Source organism: Pseudorca crassidens, chromosome 8, assembly GCF_039906515.1.
Source record: "Pseudorca crassidens isolate mPseCra1 chromosome 8, mPseCra1.hap1, whole genome shotgun sequence".
Lineage (NCBI taxonomy): Eukaryota > Metazoa > Chordata > Mammalia > Artiodactyla > Delphinidae > Pseudorca > Pseudorca crassidens.
This window is the reverse complement of record NC_090303.1, coordinates 16,149,407-16,174,906: the sequence shown is the minus strand read 5'-3', so window position 1 is coordinate 16,174,906 and position 25,500 is coordinate 16,149,407. Positions and strand designations below refer to the sequence as shown.

Here is a 25,500-nt window from a genome sequence, read left to right as displayed (position 1 = left end):
TCTACTGTGCATTACTTCCTTCTACAACTCACAAAATGAAGGGAGGACATGAGAAATGAGGTAGCTTCCGGTTCAAGGAAAAGCAAGGATCTACTTTCAAGCATGAATTTTCGAGGCAACTTCATCGTCAGTCCCGTAGCATAAGGTACAGTCACTCAGAAACACCCATGTACAGGTTCGTTCCCTGGTCCGGGAAGATCCCACGTGCCGGGGAGCAACTAAGCCCGTGCGCCACAACTACTGAGCCTGCGCTCTAGAGCCCGCGAGCCACAACTACTGAGCCCGCGCGCCTAGAGCCCGTGCTCCACAACAAGAGAAGCCACCGCAATGAGAAGCCCGCACACCGCAACGAAGAGTAGCACCCGCTCACTGCAACTAGAGAAAGCCCGCGCGCAGCAACGAAGACCCAACGCAGCCAGATAAATAAATAAATTTATTTATTTTTTAATTAAAAAAAAAAAAGAAACACCCATGTCCTTGATGGATAGACTGTGTTCCACTGAAGCCCGTAATTAAGAGACTGATTTTTGCCGGGATCACTGTGCCTTTATAAACAGAAGCAGCCACATTCAAAGTCACACTGAGATCTTTCGGAAGCTCTCCTTCTCATTTTCTAGAAAAGAGGGGGCTACAGAAACCACACGCTGGATTTCAGGCTCTAAATAACCTACAAAGATCAACCTTGGATCATTTGGTGGTAACTAACAACATCCCCAAAACACAAACCAAAATCAGCTTACCAAGTTACAGATCATATCCTGGTCTGTCTGCATCGTGAATAATGTAGTGTCCTGCGGCTGAAAATTGGGAATAAAGTAGAATATTCAGAATTGTTAGGGTTTCAGGTAATTTGCCAAAAAAGCAACAACAAAGGTATCATATAAATTAGCTCACATGAATTGTGTCAATAAATACATTATAAAGTTCTTTTAGTCTCTTTTTATTTAAATCAGAAAAGCAAAACATGCAGAGATAATTTTTTGCCAGCAGTTATTCTACATAGAAACCTGAGCTAGCAGAATTCAATGATCTGATGAGAGACATTATGTAAAGGGCAGTGTCTTCAGAGGCATCTTTGGTCTGCAGCTGCTCCTCTGGACATCAACATCCAGTTAGAATTTAATGGATCTAAGCTACAAATTTAAACGTTTTAAAATGTTGGAACCTTAATCTTACTATATCACTGAAGTGTGACTTCTATGAGTTAATTATGAACCATAACTTAAAAACTGTATACAATATATTCATTCAGGATACGAATCCTAAAAAAATCAAGGTGGAGGAAATCTCAGGGAACAGCGATCTCTAGGAGAATCTTCATCAGGTAGCCAGACTTATACTCTCCAAACAGGAGACTGAAAGAATCTTTCCTGGGTAATCTGACCAAAGAAATCCCCAAAGAATTAAACATCAAAGGTTCCCCAACAGAAAAGATGAGCCAGTGACATCTGGTTAAAGATGGTGGATTGAACACAGGCAATTACCTCCAGAATCCAAACTAAATAACAATAAGAAAATTAATTTTTAAAGGCATGAACCCATAAGGGTAAAAAGAATGGGAACAAAAACAACATTAACAAAATTCTGAAACTGAAAAGCAAATGAACGAACAGTAGGTAACTTGGGGAACCAAAAACATCTGTACCTTGAGTTGATGTAAGAAATGTCAAAAAGCAAGCCAATTTATTACTCATAAATCCCAATGGATCAAGAATTAGAAAGATGGGGACCACAGGAAATGGAAATTAGGATGCTGCTAAAGACAGAGGAACTGGTTGGAAGTCTATTAAAAAGTACTTAGACCTGGAGATACTCTCATCTACCTGAAAACCAAGCAATACCCTTTCCACCCCCGACTTGAGATTATTTTCAGAGGCTGAAACAGAGGGTCTCTGGACTGGGGGACACACAGGCATGTTAGGAAAGCAGCAGGATTAAATGAAAATTTACATAATAAATATTTAGACATGGGCTCCTCCTCTCCCAACTTCTTCCCCATTCAACTCCCATTACACTGGCAGCCAGGCTTGTACCCCTGCACCCCTGCACACACCCAGACAGGAGACCAGAAGAGTCTTCCCAGGGAAATATGACCAGCTCAAGAAAAAAAAAAAAAGCCTAAAGAATCTGACACTAGGAATTCCTCAACAGGAAAGATAATCCTACAACAGAATCCTACAACAATACCCATAGTCAATGAGCTCTACCTACTTGTACAAGTCTCTCAGCTTTTCAGTGTCCCCCTCTTATTAAATACGAGGAGACAGCCAAGATTAACAAACATTTAAGAAAAGTTTCAAATATTAAAGGGAGACCGAATAGGTTTAAAAAAGTGGAAGAAACAAAGACTTTACAGGGGGGAAAAGACCTTTGAAAATTATTATTATTAATACCCTTGGAAATAGAATGGAAGATGCTGTATTCATGACACAAGAAGAGGATGTTATTAAAAACCAAATAGTGAACAAAAAGAGCTCTTGGAAATTAAAAAAATATATAGAAGTGAAAAATCTGTTGGAAGAGTTGGAAAGCAGAGAAAGAGAAAAGGGAAAAGCAAAGAAAAAGAATTAATTAGAAGACAAGCTCAAGAAGCCAGCATATGAAAAAGAGAAGGGTTACAGAATGAGAAAACAAAAGAAAGCAAAAGAAATCATCAGGAAGAAAAAGTGCCCCAAACTGAAAGACACAGCCTTAGATTAAAAGGGCCCAGTACAATGTATGAAAATAGACTCCGACCACAGTACATCACTGTAAAATCCTAGAATCACTGGGGTATAAAGATTACACAGACTTCCAGAAAGAAAGAGAAAAAGAAGGTGGGAGGGGTACATAAGGGAGCAGAGAGAGAGAGAAAGAGAGAGGGTTTCTTACAAAAGATCAAGAATCAAAATGACAATTTCTCAGTGGCAAGGCTAGGAGGTAGAATCGGGTGGAGCAATGGCTCCAAAATTCTAAAGGAAAACAGTTTACAACTTGTAATATAATATCCAAACTTACAGTCCATTATGTACATGGGAACACAAATATTTTCAAACAGAGAAGGTCACAAATACATGCTTCTTGCGCACAGCTTTCTCAGCAAGCTACTGGAGGATGTGCTCTACCCAAATGAGGAATTTAGCCCCAAATGAGGACAATCTGTGTCCTGAAAAGAGTGGATGGACAGAAGACAGGTGAGGCAATCCCCACAGTAGACGTGATGGGAGACCCTGTGACAATAGCCGTAGCAGCAAGTTGTAGCCATGGAATCCCCAGGTCAGACTGGAGCCATCCAGAAGGATAGCTTCAACCTTCAGGAGGATGAAACTTAAAGAATGTTTAATGTTTTAAACAAAACGAGAGGAGATTTCTATAACCACAGAGTATGGGGTTGAATTAGTAATAAGTACCTAGAAAACTAAGCAAACAAACCAACATGCTAACAAACAAGACCCTACAATTATTTCCTCAAAGGAAAAAAAACGTTGGCATAAAAGGAAATGTAAACTTCATGACTTGAGCGCTAAGAGCGTCTATAGCATCCTGATGATACCACCAATGATTGGCTGGCTGGCTATGACATCAGTGGAAGGACAGGAAGCAGAGAGAGATGTGAACTGCGGCCACAGCAGGTTGAAAGAGCTTTAAGTCCTCATCTTCCAGAGAGATAAGTCCATAGCTAATGCTTCGGAAATCAAGAAGGAGCATTAGAAGAAAGTCATGCACACATATGGGGGTGAAATCAGAGAATCTGCTACAAGGCGTGAAAGTATTTTCCTCTAAGAAGCAGGAAATCAGGGGATGTAAGATGGTCTGAAGTTTTTAAATTAAAAAAAAAACCTTATAAAACGTTGTTACTCTTTAAACTATGTGCATTTATAAGTGATAAATACAAACCTAAAAAATAAGAAATGAATTCTCATGACCCGATCTTTCAAAGGAGTTCTCTTCTATGGAAGAGACATGTTATCATCTCTCTGTGCGTTTGTGTGTTATCTGTATTTGGGTGTAGGTGTGTGAGTCAGTGGGTCTTCTCTGTTTATAGGTAACATGGGGGAAAGTAGTCAAACTTTTAAATGGAGAAATTCTGAATGTTAAAATTCAAAATTGTTCATGTCTAATATTCTGAGAAAAAGCACTCATCACAGACAAGCAGATATTTGAAGTCTCCCTTGAAGAGGTTTTCAGAACTTATTCCATGAACTTGACAGCCACGTGGCCTGCCTTTCACATGGGTTACACCGTCCATCTGTTGGGACATATACAGTGAATGGGACAGTCCACTGTGTGGCACGTCTTATTGGTCAGAGCCAACCTACAGTTTCTGATCTTCCAGTGGCTCCTTCCTGAAGAACCACTGAAGAAATAAGGTTCCGCGTAGTATGACTCTTAGATAAATATTTAGAAGGAGACTCCTAAAAATCTCTTATATTGTCTAAAGAGCCATCTCATTAGTTCAAAACAATCCTATCTCCTCTTTTCCAACAGCTGAACCTAGGAGATCTCTCAGATAAAGACAACTTCTCATTTCTAGCGGAGGCATCATCAGAATTCCATGGTAGAGCTAATAATATTAACAAGAGCTAACTAGAGTCAAGGAGCACTTAGTATGTGCTAGGCTGCTGGGCTAAATCTCTACGTTCACATTTCATTTAATCTTCACAACAACGCTGCAACATTGCTCCTATTACTGTTTCCATTACTGAATTCACAAGAAGTGGGCTCAGATTTTTTGCTGACGTACTTAAACATTATGCTATCCCAGCAAGCAGAGGTCCACATTTTTCAGATTTGCATCATTCTCAACAGATGGATTTTGCCAGCAAATTGATTTCTTACCTGGGTGAATCCATTAAATGGACCTCCAGAAGCCTAAACAGAAATGGGAATCAGAGTACGTTATTTTTTTCATTACTTTTGTAGGATTGGTAAATGTCTACTAGACAAGTGGGAAAGTAAAAACCACTGCAAATTTTAAAATAATACAAAAGGCTGCTGTGCATGAAAATGCTTAGGAAATGGAAAAGGCCATACTGTATTATTTTAAATAGGCTGACAAAAAAAAGAACAACATTATTTTTACAATTATTGCTGGTATGTGGCTCAGGGCTAACCAAAGCCCACTTTCTCAATAATGAGAACATGATTCCAGACAAGAGCCATGAGTGGTTAAATAGCTCGTTTTTTTAGCCATCCATAGAATCTGGAAGCATTTCCAGTATTTCTCTAAATACATCATTTTGATGAACAGCTATTATGAGATTTTATAGCTTCCATGGGCCTGGGTAGAAACATTTCATGTGTTTTTACTGGGGTGGAACCACTTTAGGAACAGTAAATCTGTCTGTTTTATATATATATTTAGTGCTTGAACAATAAAAGTGAAAGTAGAGAGAATAAATACAGTAAATAGGATGGTAAAGTAGACACTCATTAGTTTCCAACACCATCATTCTGCTTTTTGTGTTGTTGTTCCGGGGGATTTTTGTTTGTTTGTTTTGTCAACCTATTTTGTGTTTGGTTTGCACAGATTTCAAGAGGTACATGACAATCTGTCAAGGAGATGAAGCAGATCTTGGAGAAGATAGTGATGGATGATGAAGTCGGTGAGAAACATTAGGAAAAACAGAACCTACAAAAGTCTTTGGCTAGTCTATACTACATACTGGGGTAAGTACCTCTTCTTTATCAGCCTCTATTTCTTGGTACAACAATCCATATCTCTGGTTAGCAATTTCATCTTCAGATAAATCTGAGTTGTTGGTGTCATTGTCTTGGGGACTAGTGGAACTCTCGGTGCTAACATTCTGGGAGGTTCCCATAACCAATGGTCTAGCTATCTCTTGACTCTGTTCCCCACGGCTAGCAATGGCTTGTTCCCCACATACCTCTGCTAGTAAGTCCACCTCCAGCCCTTTCTTGCTCCCAACTGTGTCTAAATGTTCCCAGCAATTATCTAAGCCTCCCGTATCTCTGATAGGCCAGTGACTAATAGAATCAAGGCAACTCGCAAATCCACTTGCTTGGCCATCTGGTATACCAGAGAATTCCAATATATCCGTATTATTCACTGCTGAATCCAAGCTTGGCTGCCAGATTTGGCCTGGATCTGTCCCCCAAGAGTCTGGTTTTGCAATTTTTGGCAAGTTAATGGTATGGCTACAGTTCCCAGTCACTGTACTTTCAGGTTCCTCTATTAATGAATCTTCGGCCTTACACAAACACCAATCTCTTCTGTTTGCATTAGTTCCCAGAGCATAATTAAGATCTGTCCTAGACTGAGCTGCTGCTTCATGTTTTATCGATAAAACAACAGACTGATTTCCATCTCTGTTACTTCCAGGCGCATGTAACACAGCCTCACACTGCATCTCTTCAGCATCTGCACTGCCCTGTGCTGAGTGATACATTTTATCATGGTTAGGAGGGTCAATTACATTTTTCTTTATGTTTTTTCCAGCTAAGAACCATTCCTCTGTGCTGGCATCTTCAGGATTAGATACAGAGTCAGTATGGAGAGGCGGATTCAAAATATCTGTGTGATTGGCAGGGTTAGCTCCAGATCCCTCTATAATTTCACAATTATTTGTTACTACTTGAATCCCTTCATCTAGCCCTTGGTCTCTGTCACTCAACTCATCTGCTCTGTCTACACTTTCCACGTCTTTTTCAAATATGTCAATTTTCTCAAGATACTTTTCATTGGTCTTTACACTTTCCTTATACCCAGCACGTAGATCTTTCTTAGTTTCCTCTTCATTGCTTTTTAAGGTCTCCTGGTCTTGCTTTCCTACTGTCTTAAAAAGATCTACTACTCTGTTTCCTGTACATCCTCTCTCTTCAAATTCCTCTGTCCCTCCTAGGGCCTTGACACCAAGAGCTCCAGCCTCTACCTTTTCATATGTCTCCACACCTGCCCAGACAGAATCTTCTATCTTCTGTTTTCCTTCTTCTTCTTCTGACTTTTTAACATCTTCTTGACTTTCTTTGACCAGGCCACCAGTTTCCACGGCTGGTATCTCTGAGTCAGGTAGATCGCAAGGATGCGCCATCTCCAAACAAGCAGCACCAGGCATGGGATTTGGGGGCATTTGTTCTTCTCCACGTGGAGCAGCTGCCCCCAGACCATGCTCACCCTGTCCAGCTACAGTGTGCCAGCCAGCAGCAGGAAGTATCCCGGTGGAAAATCCCAGTTCCTGCTCTGCTTTGGAGAGACATGCAGAGTCTTCCTGCGACCCACCTTGGGTAATTTCCTGGCTGACACTGTCTGTACTAGCATCAGGGCCCCAAATAATTGCACCTAAATCAATCTGAGATCTTTGAATTTCTTCGGTCAACCCACTGTCTGGAGGTTCCTCCATGATCAGGTTACACAGGGAAAGACTTTTTGAAGAATCAGTCTTTAGAGTGTGCAGAAAAGCAAAGGAAAAAAAAAAAAACATAAGATGAAATAGATCATGGTAAGATTTGATGAAAAACACAAAGCTCTTCAGTAGGGTAGCACCAGTTACACAAAGCTAGAAAGTATTTAAATTAAATGGTTTAAGGCTAAATCTGTGACTAACAATGCCATGAGAAAAAAAAAAGAGCTCATTCTAGATAATATACCACATATACAATGCATATTAAGTACCGAAAAAATCCAGAATTTTCTGGATATTTACCTACCGGTTGTACCAAATCAGTGCTTGTCTATATGAGTAAAAAAAAGAAGAAGAAGAAATAAGCATAATCGTAAGGCAAGAGAAGAAAATTCCGTAGCACAGTAAAATCCCAGGCTGTCCAAAGTCAACACACTGCTGAAGACTTTGGCTTTTATTGGTTTGATATTAAGTTTTGCAACTTGTTTTATAATAGGAATGAGTTTTGTTCCACTATTGCTAAGACTACACAATTGAAACATGAAAAATGCCTCTGTCATTTACTAATACCAACAAGGACGTTTTACGGCTATTACGTGACTTTTGCTTTAGCAGACTCTGAAATGAAAAGTTTCAAATAAAGAAGCAAGCCTGAGGAGACCAGGATAAGATCAAGCATTAGCAGCCACAGAATCACACAGCATCATGTGCTCTGATACAGTGTCAGAATAAAATCTTTCCCAAACTCATCCTGCCCTTGGTTCTGCCTTTGAAGTGGTGTTTGCATGGAAGATGATCCGACAGACTAACCCCTCTGCCTGCCTGGAGGATTTTCCTCTTGTTCTCCCCGCAACCTAGAAGACTTGTCTGCACACAAAGAAATAACACTGAGGAGATAAGATCAAGAAATGTCAGCTATTATGCCCAGGGAGCTTCCGTCTTACAATCTTGTCATCATTACCATTCCTAGCAGGTCTGTCCTCTGAATTAGTCAGCGTTCCTTCTAGATGGTACTTTTAGCCTCTCTACACCCTTCCCAGCTAGGGAACGTAAGGTGTGTAATAGCTCCAACTAAACATATGAAATATTGGAATAACCAAAATTAGCGTTGTCCTCTTAATCTTTAAAAAAAATTAACACAAAGTTGAGGCTAGAATTTTCCAGTGTTCTGAATGTCAATCCATGTATCCCTTTTTGCGAATATCCAAGTAAAACCAGCTCCCTAGAAAAGATGTTTTCGTTCAACATTTTTTAGCTCTTCTCTTGAGAGCTTTCCACGATGCTTTAAGCTCCTGTGGAAGGGAAGGGGATAGTCATCTTTCTGTTTTAAGGGAAGAAAGTAGCAATGTCGCCTCAAAAGATCAGGCTCATGAATAGTTAAATCTATCCAACTTTCCTGTTGCTGTCTCACTAAAAAAGAAGAAAATGTGAACTCAAGTTGATTTCTTAAGACCACGTGACCAAGGGCTTCTCTAAGAAAGGGGTAGACCACGGCCCTACCCCAAGGGATGTGAGGCTCTATGTGGGTGCAGTCATTTTCTTAATTGCACAGATGTCACCACCACAACAGCCTGTTTGTGTTTTATTCTGAAGTCTAAATTCTGGAAGTATTCATCCTTGTACATCAGAGTAGCTGAATACATAACATGAGCAGTAATATCTACCTTGTATTGACACATGCTAGACATTGGGCTAAATATTCTACAAATACCATCTCTAATCCTCACACAACCCTCTGAGGTCGGCGTCATTACCCTTATCTTACAGATGAGAATAACTGAGGCTTAAAGAGTTTTAGTAGAAGTTGCTCAAAGTCATATTGTTGGAAGAACTAGAGTCTAGACTCAAATCCAGGACTGTGTGACTCTGAGGTTCAAATCCTCATTGACTGATAAGCTTCATTGAAAATAAGAATGAAAAAATGGTTCCCTGTGTAGAGTAGCTCGTCCTTCACATTTTCTCATCCGTACTCTTTGTGTATTCTGTAAGCAATAACAAATAAGCACGCCTTCGCTACAAAATTTCCTCTGGCCACCGATAATCACAGGAGGATGCATAAAAGGCAAAACACTGAATTCCTGCTCACCCAGGAGTCTGGCACTGACATTCTTTTCCTCACCTTTGTTTCCATGTGCAGGTAAATGCTTAGAAATCATGAGGGAGCTGATGATCGTTCTAGGGGACTACGTTGTCATCAAAAAACATCTGGGTCTTCTTTCCATCACAGATGAAATAAAATATAACAAGGTTCCCAAATGTCTAGCAATCCAGATACACCAAAATACAGGGTTCTTAGTTCTCTTACCGTCCATAGGTCCCAGGGCAATGTCTGAAAGCAAACAGAGAAACAAAAATACCATTAACAGACAAATCCCCAGCATGTAAAAAACACGGAGATGACAAAAGTTCTTGAAATAAAATCATAAACATTTCAGAAACACTTAGTACGGCACTGTCCAACAGAACTTTCTTTGGTGATGAAAATGTTCCATATCTGTGCTGTCCAATACAGCAGCCACTAGTCACATGTGCTACTGAACACTTGAAATGTGCAACTGGAACAGAACCAAATTTTAATTTTACATTCTTATATTTAGTTTAGATTTAAAATGTCCACATGTGGCTAGTGGCTACCATATTGGATAGCATAGGTCTAGTCAATCTGCTTTTTGCTCTGTGAGTGAAAACTATATCTGAACTGTGATGACTGGGTTTACATTAACACACACACACACAGACACACACACAATTAAAATGAAGTAAACAAGATGTCCAGAAATTAGAGTTGATCACATCTTTGAGGAAATGCAGGTCCTAACCATTGCTAATGCTCTTTCCTCTCCCCACCCCGCCTTACCAAATTCAAGACGATGACCTGTTAATGGTAAATGAATTCCAGAAAAATAGTTCTTCAGTATGTTGAATTAGACGATAACACACAGCTCGATTAACTGGCAATCGTGCAAATTAGCAGGGTGCCCCCTAAGACGTGGGTGAATTACACTTACTACTGGCATTTTAATTATGAAGCTTATTGATCCTGGGGAATGAATCCAGATGGTTTAAATAACTTCCACTGTGTGGGGAAAGTGGGGGACACTTTCTTATTTCTTTTGTGACTCAGAATTACAGCTAAGACTACCTCCTTTTCTGCTCATGACTAGAATAGATCCATGTTTGCGCACTTATTTTGAATCTCTAAATGTGAACAGAAAATTAAGAGAGCCTGGTACTCACATCTGAAGAATAGGACACTTTCCAGACGGGATTATGGATGTCTGGTTTGGGTTCTGTACTACACAGAAGATGGGCCCTGTGGTTCCAGCTGAAACCTCCCCCCACCGCAGTTGGTCCAGACCTCCTCTAATGGTCCCACCCTGCAGCTCTGGGCAGCCTGGTCGGTCTCTGGGTTAGCACCCACTTGTAGAACGACTAAGTGTAGAACAGCTCCACTGAAAGCCAGTTATTGGTACTTGGACTCCTTCTCCACCTTATATGCATTTTCTGATTCTCCAAATGGTTGATGCTTTCTTGCTTCACAGCCCCTTAAGAATCACAGCTCCTAGAAGCTCTTACACATCCCTGCCTAATGCAGACAGAACAGGTATTTTCTCCAAAGGAAGGCAGCAACGGGAAACGTGTTTATCACTCCTTCCGATCATGAAAGGATGTGTTAGCTCGTGTGGACACTGCAGACATCACAAGGTGAGGTGTTCTGTGAGCAGCAAGAACGCAAATTAAAACATGGGGTCAGATGGCTAAGATGAGTCCGGATTACAGAGCCTGCCCTACCCTTAGAATGCTATTTAGATCAAGTTTAGCTGTTAGAGTCCAGGTCTGCTTAACTGCATGCACCTATATAAACAGGAGTCAGAATGCATTATTAGTTGAAGATCGAATCCCACATTGTAGAGATGAAGTAGCCGTGATTAAGCTGCATATTTATGCTGGGAAATGGCTGAAGTGGATGACTAGTATGAAAGCTGTTGGCCATAAACATCACATGTCTCACCTGCTTGGAATATGGAAATATATTCTAAAATAACAGCCACTGGTGTCTTGTTCACTGTAAACTCAAACTTCACAGAACGTGGCAGCAATTCACAATCTGACTGTATCTGCAAACTGTCTTCACAGATGTCTAATAAAGCAAAACTCTGGATCTCAAAATAAATAAAATAAAATAAAACATGGGGTCAGGCGACGGGGAAGGGAGAGCATTTTGAGTGAAGGGGAGAGAAGGTAGCAGATTCTAACAGCTCTGTGCCTCTTGTTATCTCAGCCTACACGTTTCTTCTTAGCCAAAGAGGAGAGATGTGGTGAGCGCTGGATCACAGGACAACTCTGCGGTGAGGTGACTCAATTACAGCCACTGGGAAGTCAGAGCAGTTAATCACCTGGCCCGAGGGAAGGATAGAGGGGCACACACAGCTTGCCCTGATGGCAATAATACATTTCCTCCAGAAACTGAGACCTTTGAAGATATCATCAAGGGTATTTTTTGTTTGTTTGTTGAATTCTGAAAGAATCTCTTAGTCTTAATTTCTATGATTCATGGCTTCTTTTAATCATGAATTGATAGAGAAGAGGTTTCTCTCCTGAGTCAGACTTGCAGACAGAAATGCTGTGGTATCTCACCCCCTGATCATCACAGCAGCCACTGTGGAAACTCTCTTCCTGCCACTGAAGTAATAAATGTTGGAGGGGAAGGCAGAAGAAGTCCCTTGAATTCTGCTGGTTTTCTATACAATGGGAAAGCTCTGGAAAGGAGATGTTCTGAATGATACGTACATTCATTTTCTGCTTTGCTTGGCCACCAGGATAGAATCGTCAAACTTGCTGACAATGACTACATCAGCATTTTCCAAGGTGAGTTTTACAGGCCATTCCCATGAATGTTAAGACCGTTTCATTAAAACAGATTTCTGGGGTCAAACAAATTTGGGCAACCCTAAGTTAAACAAATCTAAACAGTTTTTTTAAATTGTAGGACTTCTTGGAGCCCTTAATATTCTAAGGCACATCACGAATATCTTAAAAGGGAATTAATAGAACTTCCTGAAACGTTCATCTAAGAGACCCATTTTTATTTTTGTTTGCAAAGTACCTTTCCGACTAGTGTCTAACCTACTTAACTGCCTGCTTTGTTGATGTCTCAGATTTTTATTTTTATTTTATTCCAATATCACAACCTGGAGGCCCGCAGAAATCCAATCACATTCTGGAACAAAATGTGGATTAAAGAGGAGTTTTATTTATTGAGGGTCACAGGGAGCTGTCCGTGCCCCAGGTGTACTGTATCAAGAAGGCTTCATGACCAGGAAGTTGAGCTGGGTCTCACTTCCTAAGCTGAGTTTTGCAATACACCGTGATTCATTGATTTGAAGTACATTGTAGCATCCTTGGATTTTTCCCAAACTCAAATGTGAGGCCCCGACCACATCAAAACTACTGACATAAACAATTTCCGGGTAGCAAAAATTCTGAGTTAACTTCCATCCATGAGCAGAGACAACTGTGAAGTAGCTATATTCCAGAGGAATCCCCCACAGGTCATGACAGCATCTACCACCAGTATCCCTCTGATAGACAATGAGATCATAATAACTACTGAAATGGGGAAAATGTTGAGGAGGAGGAAGTCGTGAGCAGGGGTAAGCTTGGATAAGCAAGGCCAGCTCTGCATCAAGCCATGATCAAGAACACACAGGCCGTCATCACCATCATCAAGTTCAGAACTATCAATACTGAAAACAAATTCCTTTTGGGGCAAAATCTCATGGTGATTTGAAACATGCCTTAATTTGCAAAGTATGAGGAAGGAAAGTAGAGAAAACAGTAAGAAGATTAAACCCCAAGCCCAAAGAAACAGTCTTATTTCAGGAAGCCATAAAATGTATCATCCAACCCTGGACACTTCCGAGTACAAATGTGGTTCTGTGGATTACCATTCTGAGACGGAGGATTCCTGGCAAACTGGAATGTATGTTATCCCAGCTCTGCGGGTAGAGAAAGCTAATGGTAGGGGAGGTTGAGAATAATTGACAGTGATCAAGTCCTCTTTCTACCCTCCCTTCCCATTAGGAAATATTCGTCAACTGAAAAGAAAAGTCAATAGTCACGTGAAAGGGAGAGGGGTCAGCGGAATGCCTTACTGAGCTTGTTAAAGTTTATGAAATATCAGCCCCAAACATCCAAAAATCCACTTGGTACCTGTGACATCGGTGAGTGGGTTACTCCAGCAGAACCCGCAGAGGGCATGTCGGGCTTGAAAGGATCAAAGTCCAGATCCAACAAGGTCTCCTCTTTCTTCACCTCAGGGACTTCATTCTGTTAAAACAAAACAAAACATGCACGAGCTTGAATCTGATCAGACTTCATGATCTATTCCATGTGTAACCCTCCAATTTCAGCTGATACCCCAAAGCATGCTTTGATCATTTACCACTTAGCTGGCTCATCCATGGGCTCCCAGAGTCACTACTTATGTATGATGAGAGGCGAAATAACCACCTCCAGCCAAGTACCACCTAAGATGCTCAGGTACATGGCCCAGGCTCCAGTTCTTATCCTTTGTTCAGCTCCAAGTCCAGGCAACAAAGAGAATGTCTGAGAAATGTATCCTAAAGCCACCAAGATCCAAGGAATCTCCTTCTCTGCCAGCTCAGAAAACTCAGGTCAAGATTTACAGAGGAACAAGTAGATAAGATGGGCTAAGGCTTGGTCCCGTTACAGTTACCCACTGCTGTGATGCCCCCTAGGAAGCTAAGATTTAAAAAGTAAGGGGGACTTCCCTGGTGGCGCAATGGTTTAGAATGGTTTAGAATCTGCCCGCCAATGCAAGGGACACAGGTTCGAGCCCTGGTCCGGGACGACGCCACATGCCGCAGAGCAACTAAGCCTGTGAGCCACAACTACTGAGCCTGTGCTCTAGAGCCTGCGAGCCACAACGACTGAAGCCCGTGTGCCTAGAGCCCGTGCTCCGCAACAAGAGAAGCCACCGCAATGAGAAGCCTGTGCACCGCAACAAAGAGTAGCCCCCGCTGGCCGCAACTAGAGAAAGCCCACGTGCAGCAACAAAGACCCAACGCAGCCAATAAATAAATAAATTTATTTTAAAAAAAAAAAGGCAGGTATTGTTGTCTACTGTGATCTCACCCCACCTGCCTCTTCCCCTCAGAGGTGCCCCACCCCTGGTTTCAGTTATCATGTGATCCACTCTTCATCCATGATGCTGTTTGTCCCAACTGTGTTTATGAGGGAGCGAAAGAGAGAAAAACACGTCCCCCAGTTTTCAATGCAAAATGAGCTCCTACCCCAAGAACATTTTTAGATTAGAAAGAAAACCAAATAGAGAATGAAAGTACTGTTATAACAATAGCAAAAATAATTATAGGGCTTCCCTGGTGGTGCAGTGGTTGGGAGTCCGCCTGCCGATGCAGGGGACGCAGGTTTGCGCGCCGGTCCGGGAGGATGCCACGTGCCGCGGAGCGGCTGGGCCTGTGGGCCATGGCCGCTGAGCCTGTGAGTCCGGAGCCTGCGCTCCGCAACGGGAGAGGCCGCAACAGTGAGAGGCCCGCGTACCGCAAAAAAAAAATTATAATACTGAGCACTAACATTAGTTCATTTACTGTGGAAGGCAGCTATGCTTACCACTATACCAGCAACGCACATTTACTGTGAGATCATGACATAGCATGGCCTTGAGGTTGGTCTAACCCAGACTCAGGTTACACAGTAAAGGTCAAAGCTGAAATAAGTCCTCAGAAACTGTACCACAGTGGAGAGAATTGGGGTCAGTTTTCACACAATTCGAGTTACATATGTTTGGTATTTGATATAAGCTTCAATTCTGACCATCTGTTGCCTAGAAATTGAAAGGGTACAATGGATAAAGTATTATATAAAAATAGAAATGTTTAGAGAAAAAATTTAAACAGGAGTTATTTTAATTAATGTTGATCATAGAGATAAAACTTAAAAATTCAGAAATGTATGAAAAGCCTGGGGGCAGAACAGATAATACATTTTTTTTTAGTATATCCACACTCCTTGTAGGAGGAAATCTGCTTATATATCCTGCTGTTAGTCTTGAATTATCTATTTTGCAGCACAATTATTCCTCACATATACTTTTAAATTTGACACGGATAATGCTCTTCTGAGATCCCTCTTTCTTTAACAATTTCAATCACAAAACTGTCAACAGATTCCCTCAGCCTCTATTCAAAATCTGCATGAGTTTTGTTTTTCATCAAATTGTATACTGGTACAAGTTATATTTTTAAGATTTTGCAAACACTTAAATTACATTTAGGATGCACACTGCTCTAACAACTTGACACGTATGAACATTAACTCACAGGAATGCACTTTGTTGTCTTTAAAGAATTACTTTACTGTATTCCCCAAACTGCATTTAACCTGTGCTGCGAATCCTTAAAAAAAAAATCAAGAGGTAGATCATTTCAAGAGGCATCATTTTCCCATTTGGAGATGAAGAGAATGGGCTGAACCAGGTTATCTACCGTCCTGTGACTCCAATGCTATTCCAGGCTGCTGCAGAGACCCTGTCCCACATCTTAGGGACCCCTGAGATGTGCAAAGGAATTCTTGACATTCTGCTTGTTCTCCAGAAAAACTGAGCCCACACAAACATGTCCATTGGTCCCTTAGGAGCCAAACAGATCCCCTTAATGAAGCTCAAATGGGAATTTAGAGATCAAGGATTAAAAAAATTAGTCAATTATGCTTTGACTTTGATTGAAATAAATCTGGGTTTACACCCCAATTTTGCCACTTGCTTGCTGTCTCTCACTGGGCAGCTAATTCAGCTTCTTGGAGCCCCCATTTCTTCACGCATAAAATGAGAATAATAATACCTAGTAAGACTACCATGAGTAATAAAGACAAGAAATGCACTGAATATAATATATTAGAGACACTCAAAATGGAAATGGAAGCCATATTGTTACTACTCTTAGTAATGATGTCTGCATAAAATTACTGTCATCAAATATCCATCATACCAGTTTGCCTGCCTTCAAAATGTGTAACTGGCTTCTTCAGGCTCAATCTCTATTTGGTTTTTCTCCCTTAAACTTGACAGTTATCCCTTAAGGCACTCATAATCAAAGAGTAATTTAATAGAGCTACAAAAAGAGCAAAAAAGGGTTGCCTGTTTATGCAGTATTCCTTTATAAAAGGGCACGGAAGTACTCACAATGCTGTCATTCCATGTCTAAACATAGTGACATGTAATTTCCCTTAACATAACAAAAGAAAACGAATCTTTTCTCATTCCTCACACCTGCATCACCACTGGAGTAGATCTGATGCGGTCCCAACATTCTTGAGCTTTTTGGGAGCTTGATCCCAACTACTGTTTTACCATCCAAAGTCTAGAAGAGATGACCTGGGATGTGTACCTAAGAAAGGAGACTAGATGTGAAACCACACTGAGGAGAAATATCCAATGGGAAATAACTACCAATTATAATAACCTTCTATGCTGTATTTCATGAAGTGTCTTCTGCTAAGGACACCTTAAGTTTACAATTAAGGTACCGGACTTCCTCCAATACAGTGTACAATTGAGCATAATCCTTATGCCTAGCCCTGCCCTGGCCTCATGACAGATGGAGTTCACTTCCTTATGCCTTGACTTGGGGGTGACCATGCGTCATGCTTTGGCCAAGGGATGTCAGTGAACATAATGCAAGCAAAGGCTTGAAATGTGCTTGCATGGTTGACTTGTTTTCTTTGGATTCCTGCCATTCACCATGAAAAGTACAAGCTTTGTGCAGCCACTGGCCAAAGAGGATGGGAGACACATGGAGCACACCTGGGCCCATCGTAACTAATTTCTCAACACTAGCATTAAAAAGAAATTCTTAAAAGTGGCTAGGCAAAAAAAGACATGTCACTTACAAGGAATGACATAAGAATAACAGCAGATTTACCACCAGAAATAATGCAAGCAAAAAGACAGAGAATCAGTATCTTTGAAGTACCGAGAGGAAGAAACTGCCAACCTAGAATTCTGTGCCTCTTGAAACTATTTTTAAAACACAAAAATGAGATGGAGAGTTTTTTCAGACATACAAAAACAGAGAGAATTTATCACCATCAGATCTGCCCTAGAACTAATGTGAAAGAACAGTTTTCAGGCAGAAGAAATGCTATCACATGGAAAGATGGATCCACAAAAAGGAGTGAAAAGCATCAGAAATGGTAACTACATAGGTAAGAACATATGACTTTAGTCATTATTAAACCTCCTTAAAAGCTAATTGATTGCTTAAAAAAATAATAAGGTAATGTGAAGTTACTTCACATTAAAAAGTAAACTCCATGACAAAATAGCACAAAAACCAGAAGGGAAGAAATGTAAGTATACTATTGTGAGGTTTTTACACTATACCTGAAATGGTATACTACTGTTTGGAGGTAGACTGTGATAAGTTATTTAAGCCCTAAAGCAACCACTAAAGTAACAAAATAATAAGTTAAAGCTAATAAACAAAAGAAATAAAGGAGAATAATAAAAATGATGGATTAATCCAAAAGAAAAATGAGGTGGAAGGGTTAAAACAGATGGGATAATAGAAAAAAAAATCAAGGTGCTAGATTTAGACTTCACTATATGATAATCACCTTGAATGAAAATGGTCTATATAATATAATGAAAGGCAGAGATTGTCAGGTTGAATTTAAAAAGAGCAAGACTCAACTAGATACTGCCTACAAGAAACTAACTTTAAATATAGAGACACAAACAGTTAAAAGTAAAAGTATGGAAAAAGATATAGGATGCCAACTTAACAAAAAGAAAGCTAGAATAGTTATATTAACATCAAACAAAGTATATTTCATATCAAAAAGTATTATCAGGGATAAAGAAGGTAATTTCCCGATATAAAAAGGAGTCAATTCCCAAACATTTGTACATTCAGTTATAGAGCTTCAAAATACAGGAAGCAAGAACCAAGAAAGCAGCAAAATGAAAGAGAAAAATGCATAATTTTGTAGAAGAAATTTCAATAGTTAATTTTTAATAGTAGAACAAGTAGAGAGAAAATAAACAAGGTTACAGAAGACATAGGTAACACTATGACCCAATATGACCTAATTCACACTTAGCGTTCCACACAATAACAGAGTACATTTTCTTTCTGTGTACACATGAAACATGGAACATGGTAGACAATATTCCAGAGGCATAAAACAGGTCTCAATATACTTAAAAATGTTCAAGTCATATAAAGTATGTTCTCTGAGTTCATTGGAATTAAGTTAGAAATCAGTAACATAATTCTCTCTGGAAAATCCTCCAATATTTGGACAAAATTAACACTTTATTAATAACCTGATGAGTTGAAGAAATCATAGTGGAAATTAGAAAATACTTTGAACTGAACAAAAATAAAAACAGCACAACAAAATTTGTGAGATGCTACTAAAGCAGTACTTGGGGGGAAATTTATAGCACTAAACCCCTATTTAAGAAAAGAAGAAAGGTCTCAAATTAGTAAACCTCAGCCTCTACTTGGGTGAAAAAAATACACACAGCAAATAAAACCCTAAATAAAAATGGGGAAAATTATACAGATCAAAATGGAAATTAATGAAATAGAAGACAAGAAAGAGAGAGAAAATATGAATATCAACAAAGTCAAAAAGATAGTTTTAATCTTTGAGAAGACTAATAAAATTCTCTAGCCAGACTGATCAAGGGTAAAAAGAAGATAGAGAAAGTGCACAAATTATCGATATCAGAAATGACGGGGCTTCCCTGGTGGCATAGTGGTTAAGAATCTGCCTGCCAATGCACAGGACATGGGCTGGAGCCCTGGTCCAGGAAGATCCCACATGCCGTGGAGCAACTAAGCCTGTGCGCCACAACTACTGAGCCTACACTCTAGAGCCTGCGAGCCACAATCACTGAAGCCTGTGCGCCTACAGCACAGGCTCCACAACAAGTGAAGCCACCGCAATAAGAAGCCCACGCACCGCAACGAAGAGTAGCCCCCGCTCACCACAACTAGAGAAAGCCCACACGCAGCAACCAAGACCCAAGGCAGCCAAAAATAAATAAATAAATTTTTAAAAAAGAAAAAGAAATGAGAGTGGGGGCAGAGCCACAGACATTAGGAAGAATATTAAGGAAATATTATGAACCACTTTATTCCAATACATTTGACAACTTAGAAGAAACAGACAAATTTCTTAAGAAACACAAACTCCCAAGGCTTACTCAAGAAGAAATGACTTGAATTGCTCTATATCGATTAAAGGAATTACATTTGTAGTTTAAGACATTTGTCCATTAATAATAATAATAATAGTAATAACAACCCTTCAGGCCCAGATGGCTTCTCTGGTGAATTCAACCACATATTTACGGAAGAAAAAATACCAGTCCCATATAATCTTTCCTAGAAAATTGAAGATGAGGGAGTACTTCCCAAGTCATTCTATGAGGCAAGCATTACCCTGGTACTAAAATCAGACAAAGATGTTGTTTTAAAAAAAACACCCTGCGGACTAATAAACCTCATGAATATAGACAGAAAAACTCTAGAAAAAGTTTTGGCAAATTGAATAAAAATATGTATACAAGTATAATGCATCATGACCAAATGGAATTTACCTGAGGAATGCATGATTGATTTATCACGTGAAAACCAATGAATATAATTCATCATATTAACAAATTAAAAAAGAAAACTCATATGATCATCTTAATAGTGTAGAGAAAGTATCTGAAAAACTCCACCTCCAGTCCTGTCCAAAACTCTGCACAAGGTAGGTAAAAAAGTCAACTTCCTCAACCTGATAAAGGGTATCTACAAAAACCTACAGCTATCATCATGCTTAATAACAAAAGACTGGATGCTTTTCCCCTAAGATCAAGGCAAGGACAACTTCTTCACCACTTCTTTTTGACATTATACTAGCAGTACTAGACAGTGAAATAAGGCAGGAAAAAGAAATAAAGGGCATCCAATTTAGAAAGGAAGAAATACTACTATCTTTATTCACATAAGATACAATCACCTATATAGAAAATCCAGTGAAATCTGCAAAAAAGCTAAGGAACTAATATTGAGTTTAACAAGGCTGCAGGATACAGCATCAATATACAAAAAGCAGTTATATTTACATATAACAGTATAAAAACCCAGAAACTGAAATTTTTTAAATATGATTTACAGTCACGCTAAAAATACGAAATACTTAGGGGTAAACCACCCAACAAAAGATGTGAAATGCTTGTATACTGAATACTACAAAACAAAGCAAAGATAAGTTAAAGATCTTAATAAAGGGAGAGATATACTGTGTTTATGGGTCAGACAACTCAATATTATTAAGATGTTAATGCTCCCCAAATTGATCTACAGAATCAATGCAATTCCAATCATCTGTATTGGGTTGAATACTGTGCCCACCCAGTCCCCTGTAAAATTCACGTCCATCAGAAACCTTTGAATGTGACCTTATTTGGTAATAGGTTCTTTGCAGATGTAATAAAAATAACATGAGATCGTACTGGATTAGGATGGGCCTTAATGCAATAGCTGGTGTCCTTATAAGAAAAGGGAATTCTGGATATAAAGACACAAAGACAATGCCATGTGAAGATACAGAGCACACAGACACACAGGGAAAATGCAGTGTGATGACAGAGGCAGAGAGTGGAATGATGGGTCTACACACCAATGAACACCAAGGATTGCCAGCAACCAACAGAAATTAGAGGTGCAAGAAAGAATCCTCCCCCAGAGCCTTTCAGAGGGAACACGGCCCTGCTGACACCTTGATCTTGGACCTCTAGCCGCAGAACTGTGAGAGAATAAACGCCTGTTACTTTAAGCCACGCTATTTGTGGTGCTTTATTACGACAGCCCTAGAAATCGAATACAATGTCCCAAAAGTTTGTAGAAACTTACAAATTGATTCTAAAATTCATATGGAAACTCAAAGAACCTAGACTAGCGGAAACAACTCTGAAAAAGAATAACAAAGTTGAAGGACTAACCCTATCTAGTTTCAAGACAGTATAAAGGGACAGTCATCAAGATAGTGTGGTACTGGCATAAACCTAAGCAAAAAGATCAATAGAAAACCAGTCCAGAAATAGAACTATACACATATGGACAACTAATTTTTCACCAAGGTACAAAGGCAATTAAGGAGAATAATGCTAGACTTTTCAACTATTGTATATCCATATGTAAAGAAATAAATTTCAACCCATACTGACTGACTCTGGGCTTGAAAAGCACTATTTTTTCCTCTTGCCGATTTTCATCTTATTAATTCTTTCTGTCTTCAAAGAATGTCAACATGTTTACTTTGAAAAAAATATCAACTGAAAGTAGAAGCAGCTGGTCCAGAAATATGCTACATTGAAAAGAAAAGCCAGGGCGGTATTTAAAAGCAGGTTACAGACAGCCAGGAAGCCAGTGACGCGCATGTAAGTAATCGCAGTCTGGCCCCATCAGGATTGAGGAGATGAAAAAGGGCTGTCTCGTGAACGTATTTTGCAAGTTGAAAAATCTATTTCAGTTTGATTGGCTAGGAAAAAGAGGTTGATTTCACGAACTTAAAATGTAAGATGCAGCTTTAGGCTGGAGAACGGAGATCTAAGAGTAGCAAAGTAAATAGTGCTGATGTGATCCCGACGGTCACACGATTTAAAGGCTGTGCTGATGTCTTGCCTTCCCGCACATCAGGGTGACAGGAGGCCTTCGAGAAACAAGCTGGGCTGTTCAGAAGATAATCCCTTTGGATTCGTAAACAAGAAAGCTATATCAAAGAGAGAAAATATGTGACGTCATTGTCGGGAAAAGATTTAGACCAAATAGTTGGGGTATCTGCTATGAAAAAGAATCCAAAAACAAGTCATCTTTTCTTCCTCACTGCTATTTGACAGGAAGATAGGCAAGAAGGGACCCTGCCCCTAGCCCTGCCTCTCAAGGGGTCCCCACGCTTTTGAGCACCTTTCTTGGAATTTTTTAGATCACCCTCTGGTTGTGGGAACCAGCTACCGCTAGCAATGCCATCCAAGCAGGACACCCCTGGACCAGGAGCTGCACGGGCCCGGCCCCCATCTTTCCACTTTGGAGCATTCTCCCACCCTAACTCCACAGGGAGGGTCCATCTCATGCCCCAGGAGTCTGGGGCTCATGAATCACCAGGTTGCCCTGGAACTTGGTGGCCAGGCCTGCCGCGAAGAGGCTGGCTGACAAGCAGACCTGTCCCACTGGCCGGCATTTCTCTTACGGGGTCCCGTGAGACTGGCCACCAGGATGCTGCTGGCACGTTCACATCAAGTGACTCAGACTGCTTATATGGAGAGCCCCTGCGCCAAAAAAAGTATTTGCCCAGGACCGCAATCCCTAAGGAAAGGCCTGGTGGGAGGGGACGGTGAATATCTGAATTAAAGTTAGGTAACCAAGTCAGCATAGAAAACACTCCAGGACATTTTCTGAAGAAAAAAGGAGACAACCTTGCATGTACACATATATCTATGTGTATTTATACACATGATTTTTTTTTTTTGGTCTTGATCTCTGGTAAAAATCTTATTTATTTCCCATATATTTGGTTTCCAGGGATGTAATACTTTTTAAAAATGTTTACCAAAAATCCATTTCCTAAGAATAGAGTATTTTGAGGGGAATGGGAGATTGAGAAGCTCTTATTTAAAGAGAGTACACAGAGATTTTGTTGCAGAAGTCCTCAGAGCCCCATACATGCTGAAAGGGACTATGAAAAATGCAAAAGGAGATGCAGCCCCCACCCTTCTATGATCAAAGATGCGCTTTTCACAGCATCTCACGGGACTAGATGGAAAATGCTGTTTTGAAAGAATAATGCGGTGCGTGCACGCACGCACGCACGCACACACACACACACACACACAGGATTTGTTCCTTTTTAAGTTCCTGGGAGTTAAAAACATGGAGGGATGGATTTGTCCCTTATCGGGTCCATATTTGTAAACACAGAACCAGAGAAGCAAAGTCAGCCCTGTGGTCTTGATAAGCAGGCATCTCCCTATGAGCAGACAAGGATATTTCCAGAGAAGATTCTGGGAAATATCTATTTCCCAAATACACAGGCTACAATTAAGGTCTGGGCCATTAGAGGGCTCTGTAGACCTGATGGATTTCTGTTTCCAATCCCAGGACGTTCTCAAGGGAGAATTATCGCTGTGACGAAGCCTGGTGTATGAAACATACAAATCCATCAGAGATGAGGAATATTTCATTCATCACATCTTGAGCTTCCAGGTGGGATTAATACAAATGCTTTTCTTCCCCGTTATGCAAATGATAAAAATAGCAAACTGGGGGCATAAATCTATTTGTTAAATGTAAAATGACCCATTAAACATTTTGAAAACAGTAAAATAAAATTTATATATAAATATATATATATGAATCACTTTGCTGTACGCCAGAAGCTAACACAACATTGTAAATCAACTATACGTCAATAGAGAAAAAATAAGTGAAATTAAATAAAGCTAGATTATACCACTCAATAAGGGAGAAAGCAGACTGAACTATAAATCCTTGATTCACCCCTGCTCTTATTGCGACATGAGACTCACAGCCATTGAATCGATGGAAATGCTTCAAGTTATATACTGGGGTCCACCTGCTAGAACCATGTTGCCACTTATATCCAGAAGAAAATGACAGAAAATCCTTTCTGCCTCCTTCCCAGAGTAAAAGAAAACAATCTATATGAAGTTGAGCCCCCCCCAAATGCTCCCCCGTAATGTCTCTGGGGGTTACTTCTTTCAGAGTCACCTGGCACACTGATGGACGTGACCCAGCCGGTAAGTTATAAGTGGTAGACAGACAGAGCTTGATGATTTCAGAGCAGATACAGGCCAGGAAACCATGGCATTGAGTGTGCTGAGTCCAGACAAATGATATTTACACACACATCCAAATTGGAAGAGAAATTGTATTTCTTTAGGTTTCAGACACTGTAATAGATATAAAGCAAAAATAAAAACGTGTTGCAAAGTTCTAAAAAAAAGAAATGATAAAAGGCGCAAACGTGTATTAATATATATTGCAAAATGGGAGATATTTTTCCTTCCCTTTCCAACAGCCTTGGAGTCATGCATACAGACTATCGATGCTGGGGCAAGGGGGCTCCATCAGCTATCTGTGTCACTGCAGTAGCCACACTGCTACAGCCACAGCTGGAGACGTTTCTGCTTTGAAAGGTGCCTCCTCTCCCTCTCCTCTCCCTAACTCTTGGCTTTGCCCATCACTCTCAGTCAACAACACCAGCACACGTTAACACTCTTAGGGGGACTTAGGCACCTCTTCTGGCATCTGTAATTTTTAGAAGTGCTTTGATTCTTTTTTTTCCCCCGCTGTAAAGGACCCTTATACGAGCCAGCAAAATGCAAATAAAAAAAACATTTTTGAAGAAAGAACTCTTTTAAACCCCATCTTTATTTCAGAACCAGTCTACGTGTCACGTTTTCTCTACTTCAGTGGCCTCAGCTGCTACATGTCCTCAGCTAAATACACACGGCTTCTAGGTGGCCACATTCTCTATTGATGATGGAATTGAGAGGATGCTCTCGCGGGGTCCAGGTGAAAGCAACTTGAGTAAGGGTATTATCACCCTAAAACACTGTTGCTTTTAAAGTGATGTAGCTAAAAACAGAATGAGCTGTTAGAAATACAAAGGGACAGCACAACTTGGAAGTGAAAACTGCTCCAGTTTGGTGCCAGGGCCGTGGCGGATGCTGGGTAAGATCATTTGGCTCTAAGACCGCTATCCCTGGTGGCATCTGTGTATCCACAGATATAACTGGTCCACGCACTGATAAAAGTGCAATTCCCCCTCCTCAAAGGAGCTACTAAATCACATTTCAAGTTCTAATTAGCTTACCAAATTCAGCACCTCATACAAACAACAGGAGAAGGAAAACAACAGCTAAAAGCATCGTGCTGATCCATAAATGCCCTCGAAAGAGATGAGAAATTATGATGTGCCACTGCACTGCTTCTGAGTTTTCATTTTCTGAACTCCCTGTTTTTAGCACATTATTTCCATTATTAGCGACAGGATGCAATTGTAATTGGGATACAATATGTAGTGTTGTTATGGATGT

At 40.2% G+C, this 25,500-nt stretch overlaps 2 protein-coding genes across 2 annotated transcripts in view; both read right to left on the bottom strand.

The window, feature by feature from the left end:
- The window catches only part of LOC137228853 (amphiphysin), a 191,215-nt gene that overhangs the window by 29,832 nt on the left and 135,883 nt on the right, over positions 1–25,500 (bottom strand). The window contains exons 12-16 of the mRNA XM_067745878.1: positions 13,554–13,670; positions 9,646–9,669; positions 7,648–7,671; positions 4,819–4,851; positions 741–797 (exon numbers count right to left, since the gene is read on the bottom strand). Of these exons, the coding sequence (XP_067601979.1) occupies positions 741–797; positions 4,819–4,851; positions 7,648–7,671; positions 9,646–9,669; positions 13,554–13,670 (255 nt within the window). The remainder of the gene's footprint in view (positions 1–740; positions 798–4,818; positions 4,852–7,647; positions 7,672–9,645; positions 9,670–13,553; positions 13,671–25,500) is intronic.
- Positions 4,861–7,614, bottom strand: LOC137228854 (uncharacterized). The gene has a single exon (XM_067745879.1). It carries the CDS (start codon positions 7,419–7,421, stop codon positions 5,628–5,630), a length of 1,794 nt encoding a protein of 597 aa, XP_067601980.1. The 5' UTR covers positions 7,422–7,614; the 3' UTR covers positions 4,861–5,627.

What these genes read in the sequence shown, in the direction of transcription:
- LOC137228854 (XM_067745879.1), bottom strand. Translation starts at nt 7,421, where the DNA reads ATGTTTTTTTTTTTTTCCTTTGCTTTTCTGCACACTCTAAAGACTGAT.